Raw genomic sequence first — 11,934 nt, 5'->3', positions numbered from 1 at the left:
TGGGTGATAATGACATGGGTCAGTTGTACTGTTCTGACTTGTGATGTATTGTTAGCCATAGACCCATTACCACAGTTTGAGTGAATGCATACATGTATGTATTCAGCAACACAGGACAAAGTCATCACTAATCATTTAACAATTTATTGTCATCTTTCAAAGCAAACATGAATTTTACAAATTATCCTGCTAATACTTTACAACGGCTTAGGCGGAACCACAGTGCATGACACAGTAATAGTCCTTGTTTAAGCCAGTCTAGGGCAGTGGTCACCAACCCTGGTACTGGAGAAATTCACCAGGAGTGCAGGATCTCATTCCAGCCCAGCACCAACCAAAGCACCTGATTAAACGAATCAAAGGTCTCGACAACTAGCTAGTTTAATCAAGTGCATTTGTGCTGGTATGTAATTAGAACCTGCATACGTATACCCCTTTCACACTACAGCCGAGCCGGGCTGGCCAGGTTACATATCCACCACAATTCTAGAACTCTGCTAGAAAGGACAGTGTGAAAAGAAAATATCTTAGCCACCTATGGTTCAGGACCTATAGTGGGAGGCCCCAGAAGCAGTATTTGTGGTCCCCTGTTGTAGTGAATGTCAGATGGCTCAGATCTGGGAGGACTCTACCCACAGTGAGGAGCTCTTCACCCGAGGAGGCTGCTGAGAATTCAGTGTCGTCACTGCACCCTCTATCTCTGACATCCACACCCTCTGGAAATGAACACATTTTTGTGGTTTGTTTATTGTTCACATTTCAACATTGTTTTGTTATTTTTTTAAACGTGTGTTGTGACCTTTGAAATTAACTTGACGTACCATGAGGATACTTGGCTTACTAACTCAGGCCTGGGGTTGCAAAGCGACCAGTAATTTTGTTAATTAACAATCTGGCAACCTATCGTAAATTTGGTCATTTACACTTGAATAACAATTTTTTTGTATGTATTAATATGGACAAAGATGTATAAGTTTCTAGTAGATAGACCATATGGTTCAAGAGAAAATAGCCTAATTAATCAATTTAAAAAAATACACAAAGCAATTGTTTTAGATGATTTTTCCTTATGATCCCTGGAGATGAATGTGAAAACAGCCATATGGAAGCAAACTGAAAATCAGAACATGTATTGCAGCCCCTTTTCCACAACGAAATAGGCTATAAATAGCCGTGTCGTTATTCAGAATTATGTGTCCTCTATTTGATGTCTGCGCTTTAGAACGTTTTAACTATTGCCTATGGTGCAGTTTTCTCCGTATCATGTTATATTGGCCACTATCAGGACGCACCATCAGTAATACCAACATACATTTCTAACTGTCACTTTAGTATTAGTTTTACTTAAATTTGTAACTTTATTTTCCCATTCCATTTACCTTTCTTTCCTCTGTCACATCCGTGTAGTTGTTCCTGAGGGTGGCTAGCAATAGTGGATCATATTAGGCTAACGTTGTGCAATAACTTTGGACCTAGTGGAATTCAGACCACACGCAGCGGGTTAAACCTGGAGCACAGTTTACGATGACTGGACCGTTGTCATTACAGTTCCATGATTAGTGAGGATTAGGGTAGATTTATAGGACTTGTTCAACCCTTACAGTAAACTTTTTTTCCACTTTCCAATATTTCATGGATTGAACTTGAATATGACAACTTTCAGGATGAATCAAACCACTTCTAATTCATTAATATATTTATATCTCCAAACCTGCTTTTTTTAAAATTCATACATGCTTTCCTAACCCCAAAAGTTGCCTAAATAATCTACAAGATCAGAGTATTTTTACATCTACCAGTTGGTGTTGAAACGGAGACAAATATGCATATATTATTTAGATGGCTTTCTTCCATTTTTTATTTAACTTGGAAAGTCAATTAATAACAAATTGATTGCCTACCAAGAGGCAAAAGGCCTCCTGCGGGAATGAAAAATGTAGGACAAAAACACACATCACAACAGAGACACCACAACACTCCATACAACAACAAAGCATGGCAGCAACACATAACACAGCATGGTAGCAACACAACATGTTAGCAGCACAAACATTGTTAGGCACAGACAACAGCACAAAGGGCAAAATGGCAGACAACACAATAAATCACGTGAAGCAGCCACAAGTGTCAGCAAGAGTGTCCATGATTGAGTGTAGAGATGGGGATAAAACTGTCCAGTTCGTTTTTTTTGCAGCTCACTCCAGTCGCTAGCTGCAGCGAACTGATCCCTATTTTCCAAACTTGTTCTCAATGTATTCTAGTCAACAATATCCTAATTAAAAAAGGCACACCATTAAGATAGATGCACTGACAACCCTATTGAATGAAAAGTCCAGGAGAAAATCTGTTGGGGGGGGGGTTCAGCAGTTGAATTACATTTATTCAGTGTGCAGAAGGGAACCACGACTGCAAAGCGTGTTATGCACCTGCCTGCACAAGGTAAGTCTGAATACCAACTACTGAGAAGTGTATAAGAAAGGCATAACTTCCTAAGTTGGAATCAGGACCTAAATTGATGGTTTATATTAAGGATAATGTTTTACAGTTTAGTCTTATTTTAATAATCGTATTGAATTATTTCATATTTTCCTTGTGATAAAGCGAGAGAGACAGCTGTGATAATCTGAAGTACCCAAAAGGGCCACTAGATGTCTTGTGATAGATTACCTAAAATCATTGAAAGATACAAAAATTCTGGTAGTTTACTGGTAAACTTTCAACGTTTCCAGTAATATACCCACCCTTTGCAACCTTACTCATGCCTAGTAATGAAGGAAATTCCACCTAACTTAGATGTGTCAAAGAGAAAGGTGACTCGGACAGTATTGGAACACACACTTCTCTGCTAGTGTCCGATCGTCTGCTGACCAACTAGTGCTGAGCGATTAACCAAAATGTAGGTTATTTTTCATTTTTTAAACTAATTGACTTAAGTCTTCAATTATTTGAATTCCATTTCGTTCAGTTTTTTTTTCTGTGAGCTCAATGTGCAGTTTCTGTAGAGATAAATCAGATCAAGCCTGAACTTAGTGCAAAAAAACATGGCAATTAACTACAAAGACCATAATCCATTGCGCGCCCTCTTAAACTTGTCCATCTGTGCGTAGCAAGACAGAACGAGCAATCGATATGGATAGAAAGCAGTTAATTGGCGAGCCTGAAAATACATGATCTTGATTGCTGGTATTCAGCAGTCATAAAAGTATGACTTATTTACTTTGAATAACTACAAAAATAGTGATTTTGATAGGCAGCAGCTCTATGGAAATGAGATGATGACTTGGAATGAAATAAAGTCATCGAATAAATTATGGTTCATAAGTAAATGGGCATTCACTACCATCATGGGACTTGTATTAATTGTTTTATTCTGTGTTGTTACAGCATGCAACCCACATAATGCACAGTAATTTTAATGTCAAAAATACTTTTAAACCAAAAGCCATGATTAAAAATATATATATATATAATCGAACCGACCTCAAAAAGCACTAATCGCTCAGCACTATGACAAACACTAACTGGATCGAGTCACTTGATTTCTGGAAAGATAGCAATTTGTATGTTTGCGCAGAGAAAATCTCCTAGACAAATATAGACTTTAAATAGCTCAACAATGACTATCATCCGGCATGGGAATGAAACATGGTGATGAATGAAGGATAACACAGGAATTTATATGGCAGTAATCAACGAGCAACTCAAATTAATAAACTTTGAACCTGCTGTGAGTATGTTGAGATGGGAATGTCATGATCGTGATAAATTCACACCTTACATATGATCACATAACATGAGATACCACATAACGAAATGTTGTCAGTCACCATGGTACAATTACACACGAACAACCAAATTGGAATGCAATACAGTGTTTTTGTTAGGCCTACAACACGTACAGTGTGTTACTTTAAGTTCAGAGTGCTCTTACTGTACCTTGACGGCCTCGGACGGTGCTTGTAGGATGAAGGCAGCGATACACTGCTGGTAGCGGTTCTGGTGCATGATGATGAAGGATTGGGATAGCCCTGACGCTGAGAAGAGAAGGATGAAACATGGCAGTGTCATATTCATTAGTGCACACCGTAGAAAAATGTATATCTTTTTTAACAGAAATTGAAAACAAGCGCTTCATATTGGAGGTTCAGTTGGTCCCTCCCTGTTTTGGCCAGTTTGCTTCCATTTAGTTTCTAATTAATACAACCTAGTTTACATATAAATGATGCTCTTATCCAGAGCAATTTACAGTAGTTAATGCATACATTTTCATACTGGTCCCTGTGGGAATCGAACCCATAACCCTGGCGTTGCAAGTGCCATGCTCTACCAACAGTCACACAAGACCAGGTCTGTTGAAAACGCACATAAGCAGTACAGAAGAAAGAGTACCGAACAAATAACTCAGGACTGATACTGTAATCGATTACAGATTACTAATCTGCGGTTTAGATAACAGGATTGCACAATACAGTGGCTTGCGAAAGTATTCACCCCCTTGGCATTTTTCCTATTTTGTTGCCTTACAACCTGGAATTAAAATAGATTTTGGGGGGGTTTGTATCATTTGATTTACACAACATGCCTACCACTTTGAAGATGCAAAATATTTTTATTATGAAATAATCAAGAAATAAGACAAAACTGAAAACTTGAGTGCATAACTATTCACCCCTCCAATGTCAATACTTTGTAGAGCCACCTTTTGCAGCTGCAAGTCTCGTGGGGTATGTCTCTATACGCTTGGCACATCTAGCCACTGGGATTTCTGCCCATTCTTCAAGGCATAACTGCTCCAGCTCCATCAAGTTGGATGGGTTCCGCTGGTTTACAGCAATCTTTAAGTCATAACACAGATTCTCAATTGGATTGAGGCCATTCCAAGACATTTAAATGTTTCCCCTTAAACCACTCAAGTGTTGCTTTAGCAGTATGCTTAGGGTCATTGTCCTGCTGGAAGGTGTCCGTCCCAGTCTCAAATACAAGACTGAAACAGGTTTCCCTGTATTTAGCGCCATCCATCATTCCTTCAATTCTGACCAATTTCCCAGTCCCTGCCGATGAAAAACATCCGCACAGCATGATGCTGCCACCACCTGCTTCACTGTGGGGAGGATGTTCTTGGGGTGATGAGAGGTGTTGGGTTTGCGCCAGACATAGCGCGTCCTTGATGGCCAAAAAGCTCAATTTAAGTCTCATCTGACCAGAGTACCTTCTTCCATATGTTGGGGTAGTCTCTAGAGGTCGACCGATTAATCGGAATGGCCGATTAATTCGGGCCGATTTCAACTTTTCATAACAATCGGTAATCTGCATTTTTGGACCCCTGATTATGGCCAATTACATTGCACTCCACGAGGAGACTGCGTGGCAGGCTGACTACCTGTTATGCGAGTGCAGCAAGGAGCCAAGGTAAGGTGCTAGCTAGCATTAAACTTATCTTATAAAAAAACAATCAATCTTAACATAATCACTAGTTAAACTAGTAATATCATCAACCATGTGTAGTTATCTAGCTTGTACTGCGTTGCATATATAGTCGATGCGGGCCTGTTAATTTATCATTGATCCACAGCCTACTTCGCCAAATGGGTGATTTAACAAGCTCATTTGCAAAAAAAGCACTGTCGTTGGCACCAATGTGTACCTAACCATAAACATCAACGCCTTTCTTAAAATCAATACACAAGTATATATTTCTAAACCTGTATATTTAGTTAATATTGCCTGCTAACATGAATTTCTTTTAATTAACTAGGGAAATTGTGTCACTTCTCTTGCGTTCTGTGAGTCAGGGTATATGCAGCAGTTTGGGCCGCCTGGCTCGTTGCAAACTGTGTGAAGACCATTTCTTCCTAACAAAGACAGCCAACTTCGCCAAACGGGGGATGATTTAAAAGAGCATTTGCGAAAAAAGCACAATCGTTGCACAAATGTACCTAACCATAAACATCAATGCCTTTCTTAAAATCAATACACAGAAGTATATTTTTTTAAACTTGCATATTTAGTTAAAATAAATTCATGTTAGCAGGCAATATTAACTAGAAAAAGTGTCACTTCTCTTGCGTTCATTGCACGCAGAGTCAGGGTATATGCAACAGTTTGGGCCGCCTGGCTCGTTGCGAACTAATTTGCCAGAATTTTACATAATTATGACATAACATTGAAGGTTGTGCAATGTAACAGCAATATTTACACTTATGGGTGCCACCCGTTAGATAAAATACGGAACGGTTCCGTATTTCACTGACAGAATAAACGTTGTGTTTTCTAAATGATAGGTTCCGGATTTGACCACATTAATGATCTAAGGCTCGTATTTCTGTGTTTTATTATATTAGAATTAAGTCTATGATTTGATAGAGCAGTCTGACTGAGCGGTGGTAGGCAGCAGCACGCTCGTAAGCATTCATTCAAAACAGCACTTCGTTTGCCAGCAGCTTTTCGCAATGCTTCAAGCCTATCAACTCCCGAGATTAGGCTGGCAATACTAAAGTACCTATTAGAACATCCAATAGTCAAAGGTATATGAAATACAAATGGTATAGAGAGAAATAGTCCTATAATAACTACAACCTAAAACTTCTTACCTGGGAATATTGAAGACTCATGTTAAAAGGAACCACCAGCTTTCATATGTTCTCAGCAAGGAACTTAAACATGAGCTTTTTTTACATGGCACTTATTGCACTTTTACTTTCTTCTCCAACACGTTGTTTTTGCATTATTTAAACCAAATTGAACATGTTTCATTATTTATTTGAGACTAAATTGATTGTATTAAGTTAAAATAAGTGTTCATTGTTCATTCAGTATTGTTGTAATTGTCATTATTACATACATATATAAAAATTGTCAGATTAATCGGTATCGGCTTTTTTTGGTCCTCCAATAATCAATAATAATCATTGAAAAATCATAATCGGTCGACCTCTAGTAGTCTCCCATATGCATTTTGGTGAACACCAAACGTGTTTGCTTATTTTTTTCTTTAAGCAAATGGCTTTTTTCTGGCCACTTATGTAAAGCCCAGCTCTGTGGAGTGTACGGCTTAAAGTGGTCCTGTGGACAGATAATCCAATCTCTGCTTTGCAGCTCCTTCAAGATTATCTTTGGTCTCTTTGTTGCCTCTCTGATTAATGCCCTCCTTGCCTGGTACGTGAATTTTGGTGGGAGGCCCTCTCTTGGCAGGTTTGTTGTGGTGCCATGTTCTTTCCATTTTTTAATAATGGATTTAAATGGTGCTCAGTGGGATGTTCAAAATTTCAGATATTTTTTTATAACCCAACCCTGATATGTACTTCTCCACAACTTTGTCCCTGACCTGTTTGGAGAGCTCCTTGGTCTTCATGGTGCCGCTTGCTTGGCGGTGCCCCTTGCTTAGTGGTGTTGCAGACTGTGGGGCCTTTCAGAACAGGTGTATATATACTGAGATCATGTGATACTTAAATAAAGTCCACCTGTGTGCAATCTAACTAATTATGTGACTTCTGAAGGTAATTGGTTGCACCAGATCTTATTTAGAGGCTTCATAGCAAAGTGGGTGAATACATATGCACGCACCACTTTTCCGTTTAAAAAAATAAGTTTTTTTTCTCCATTTCACTTCACCAATTTGGACTATTTTGTGTGTGCCCATTACATGAAAACCAAATAAAAATCAATTTAAAATACAGGTTGTAATGCAACAAAATAGGAAAAACGCCAAGGGGGATGAATACTTTTGCAAGGCACTGTTTTTATCATAGGTTTGATTATTGATATAAATTCATTATCTTATCAGTAAGTAAAGCAGCGTTTCCCAAACTCTGTCTTCGGGATCCCTAGAAGGTGCACGTTTTGGTTTTACACAGCTGATTCAAATGATCAAAGTTCATGATTAGATGATTATCAGCTGTGTAGTGCTAGGGCAAAAACCAAAACGTTCACCCCTTGGGGTCCGAGGAGGACTGAGTTTGGGAAACCCTGAAGTACAGCAAGAGGTGTGAACAAGTGCCAAATAGCCTAAATGTAATAGGCCTATGAACATATACTAATCTATGTGTAAATCAGTGATGAGGTCCTAGGATCAGGTTGTACATTATTTTCCAAAAACAAACACACACTGTTAAGTTACTGCACTGTTGAGAGGAGAGCTTGCAACTAAGCATGTCATTTTACTGTTTACTCCCCGCTATATCCTGTGCATATGACGAATAAACTTTGATGTGACAATCACATTAAGATTGACAAAAGCCACTATACATGTGTCCTTAAACTGTGGCAACTACATCATTGAATGCTGGACTTTTTCAATTCCTATATCATGCAGGTGTTGATCCGTCCCCACCTGCTGCGTTGAGTTGGTCTACACTCCTGAGCTGGAGGCGGTCCAGCGAGACGGGCTGGTCCAGGACAGTGAAGGTACAGCCCTCCTTCAGCAGCTGGTCCAACTCCTGGTTCTGAGGGAGGCGCAGAGGATTCTGTTCAGGACCTGTGGACTTCTAGAGGGGCGTAGGAAGTGAGAGAAAGGGGGTGGAGGAGTGGGAGAGCGCGAGGGAGAGAGAGAAAATTGAATTCAGTGATCAAAGAGGATTAAAGTACTATACGAAAGTAGTTAAGTTATAATACATATGTAGGTAAGTATCTATGTGAGAAAATCGTATAGGTATGGGTCCTACCTTCTTGTTCCTCTTGATCTTGGTGATGAGGAGGAAGTCGTCAAAGAGAAACAGGTACACATCGTGCAGCTTTGCATTCTCTGGTGGTAACATATGTAGAGATGTCAGGACGGCTGATGTAAAACTACAGTATTTTAACTAGTCATGACTGATTACTCTGTATGTCACCGACCTGTGAGCACTAGTTTGCCCTCATGCAGCAGGCTCCGATGAGCGATGAGGTTTTCTAGGGTGACCGCTTTCAGGAGATGTTTCAGATTCTGTTCAAAGCCAAATGAAGGGCTGAGGTTAGGTTGTGGGTAGAAGCATGATTTGTTTGCATTCTTACGAGTTCATATGTGGTGGCAGTATATTTTATTTTGATCATATCCCACTTATCTCTCTTGCATGCATATCTAGCTTTGTGGATCACGATGTTCAGATATCACTTGATCTTTATCTGAAAAAATTAAGACGCTTCAGACAGCCCTTCTCTTTACATCAATGCATTGATATCATTCAAGATACAGCTAAGTTGTTGTTGTACTGTATCTGACTCGTGTATCAAACGTTAACCATATGATCTGTTCTATTCTAATCCGAACCCAAGAAGGTCCATTTGTCTTGGCCCAAGACCAGCGTCATTGGAAAGCTTAAGTACAGAGGCCCATGTTCCCCCAGGAACTAACAGGATTACGTCAATTAAGTGCATTTTATTCTATTATGTATTTGTGCAAACCCAGTTTGGTATTCAAAGCTCAACTCTCTCATTATAGTGAATGCACCCTTACCTCAGGGACGAAGGCCCGCTTGTCTCTCTCCCACACTGGCAGCCACACCAGGGCATCTCTCAGCTGTTTCACCTTCTGGTAGTTGTCCAGCCATTTGACTTTGCCCTCCAGATCACCTACAAAACACACACAAACACAAAACACAAAACATAAAACACAACACACAACACACCCACGGGGGGAGGGGTGTGTGTGACACAAACAAACCAACGAGGACACAAACTGCATTCCACTCCACTGCTCTGTTTGATAGTGAGCAGTGCACACTAATTAGGAACACCAATTCTGGCAGGCTTATTCCTGGCTTTGGAACACACAGAACAATCTTAACAAGGGTGTCACTGTTGTCATCAGATTAATATAATTTATGTAACTTCATCTTAGTTTAATAATATAGTACTATTTTGTAAAATATTCAGCTATGTGCACAATTTATCAAACTATCAATTAATCTGGCATTGGCAATGAAACAAATACATTTGGAATAGTATCTCTGATGTTGATACGGATATCATTAAATAATGACGACAGCTGATTGTGTCTCAACATGGGTGTGATCTATGATGCTCTAGTCATAGATGAGACTGCGCCCACCTCTTACCGTAGACACCCACCACACCCATTGAACATTGACCGAGTCAGTCCAGCCTGCCATTGTGACAGTGCTATTCCCAGGCCACATCAACTCACTGTATACCTCTGTTATTGTCTGTACAGCCACACCCTGGCTATGGGAAAGAACTTTGAAGCACACAGTAAAAACACAAACTAGTTTGGAATAGAAAAACTGGTTCGATATACAAGAACAATTACATTCAAGGTACAATACTGGTACATATTTCTCCACAGCCGGTCCTGTCCATCTAGTTATAGAGAACCACCGAAATGCGTCTGCAAGTACAAGCACGCAGAGAAGACGTCAACTGTCACAGATTTTGGCTATTGCCCAACAAACAAACTGGCTATTTGGTTACCATTTCTAAGAGACATGTATTTGTAGAGACTGTATCCCGTACAGAAGACTGTGTGTAAATGAACTTTTCCACAGTGTATATTTTGCTACGGGCGTGAAGATGTGAGTTAAGCCAGGAGGTATAAGTGGCTGTCAAAAGCCCACTTAGGTCTGTCAGAAAACACCCTAGAGCTGATGGCCTGTACCTGAATGGCAGAGCTGCTGTTTCCTATGTAGAAATATAACTCCTAGAATGGCAACCCAATTCAAATCAAGGGGGGGTAATAAAATTCAAAATGGCCACCGGTCTTCCTATTTCTAAGGTTTTCTTTATAGTAAGACACAGGAGAGGCTGGCTGACTGACTCTGCTTGTGTATGTTCAAGTTTCCTTACACGGCAAAAACATGAATGTTGTGGTTAGAGAGAGAGGAGCCTCTAGTGATGACTGACTACTGTTAAATTAGGTTTAGATGAGTCACCTCAGCTGATAAAAATAGACCATTATGCAAATAACCCAGATAATCCAATAATGGCTTTACAGAACCCCAAATCAGCTTTATTTACACTAATAATATGTGTGTGGTGAGCCATTGACTATAGAGAGTCAGTGTGGTGGTGAGGGGTAACGTAGTTAAGTGTTGCAGTAAGAATGTGCAATAAAGTAGTGTGGTAAGGTTGCACTGTTTTGTAGAAATATCAGATCAGCCTGAGAGACTGACCATGTTGTACACGATGTAGCCAATGGTCTGGCAAAGCTATTTTGTTATTCTCATTGGATGTTATGGGGAAATAAGACTCTCGCTGTTTTTAATTGAAAATGTACAGCTGTGAAGCGGGCAGTGCACAGGGGCTGTGTGGGTGTTTGAGTGAAAAAGGATAAAGTAATCCTCCTAACCCCCCCCTCCCCCTTAAATGAGTTAGATGCACTATTGTAAAGTGGTTGTTCCACTGGATATCATAAGGTGAATGCACCAATTTGTAAGTCGCTCTGGATAAGAGCGTCTGCTAAATGACTTAAATGTAAATGTTAAATGTAAAAAGACACAGAAGAAAACCAAACAGGATAAAAGCACAGCCCCCTTCATGATTGACGCATCATGCTGAAAATATCAAAGAGCCTCATCAGATGCATCTGTTCAAGGCCAGGCAAATAGGGGATATGGAACAGCAGCCTGTGTAGTGATGGGGTTTTACAATACAGTGTTTCAGTCGCAAGGGTGAAGGAGGGGGATGCTCACATATGGAGGTGTCCACCTGCTCCACCACACTCTGCAGAGCGTTCTCCTCCTCCTCCGTCCGGCTCCTCTTCCCCACGTTCTTCAGCAGCAGGGGGTAGCGGGTCAGACGTTGTAACGGCGCCACCAACAGGTCACGCAACTGCAGCCTCCGACACTCCTGGTTCCTCTCACACCACTAGGAAGGAAGGGGAGAGAGAGAGAGAGAGAGAGAGAGATCATCTTTAACATCATCCTCAGCTCTGGCATCTTCCCCAATATTTGGAACCAAGGACGAATCACCCCAATCCACAAAAGTGGAGACAAATTTGACCCC

At 40.3% G+C, this 11,934-nt stretch overlaps 2 protein-coding genes across 2 annotated transcripts in view; one reads left to right on the top strand and one right to left on the bottom strand.

Annotated features, from left to right (window-relative positions):
* The window catches only part of LOC139540161 (early endosome antigen 1-like), a 56,757-nt gene extending 48,321 nt beyond the window's left edge, over positions 1-8,436 (top strand). Inside the window, exon 29 of the mRNA XM_071343756.1 lies at positions 8,312-8,436. Coding sequence (XP_071199857.1) covers positions 8,312-8,341 — 30 coding nt within the window. The 3' untranslated portion in view covers positions 8,342-8,436. The remainder of the gene's footprint in view (positions 1-8,311) is intronic.
* Positions 129-11,934, bottom strand: part of LOC139540163 (pleckstrin homology domain-containing family G member 7-like) — a 35,737-nt gene continuing 23,931 nt past the window's right edge. Inside the window, exons 11-17 of the mRNA XM_071343759.1 lie at positions 11,622-11,796; positions 9,431-9,546; positions 8,833-8,920; positions 8,661-8,740; positions 8,330-8,483; positions 3,937-4,034; positions 129-716 (exon numbers count right to left, since the gene is read on the bottom strand). Coding sequence (XP_071199860.1) covers positions 612-716; positions 3,937-4,034; positions 8,330-8,483; positions 8,661-8,740; positions 8,833-8,920; positions 9,431-9,546; positions 11,622-11,796 — 816 coding nt within the window. The 3' untranslated portion in view covers positions 129-611. The remainder of the gene's footprint in view (positions 717-3,936; positions 4,035-8,329; positions 8,484-8,660; positions 8,741-8,832; positions 8,921-9,430; positions 9,547-11,621; positions 11,797-11,934) is intronic.

This window comes from Salvelinus alpinus, chromosome 15 (genome assembly GCF_045679555.1).
Source record: "Salvelinus alpinus chromosome 15, SLU_Salpinus.1, whole genome shotgun sequence".
Lineage (NCBI taxonomy): Eukaryota > Metazoa > Chordata > Actinopteri > Salmoniformes > Salmonidae > Salvelinus > Salvelinus alpinus.
Note: the sequence above shows the minus strand (reverse complement) of the source record. Positions and strands in the feature narration are given on the sequence as shown.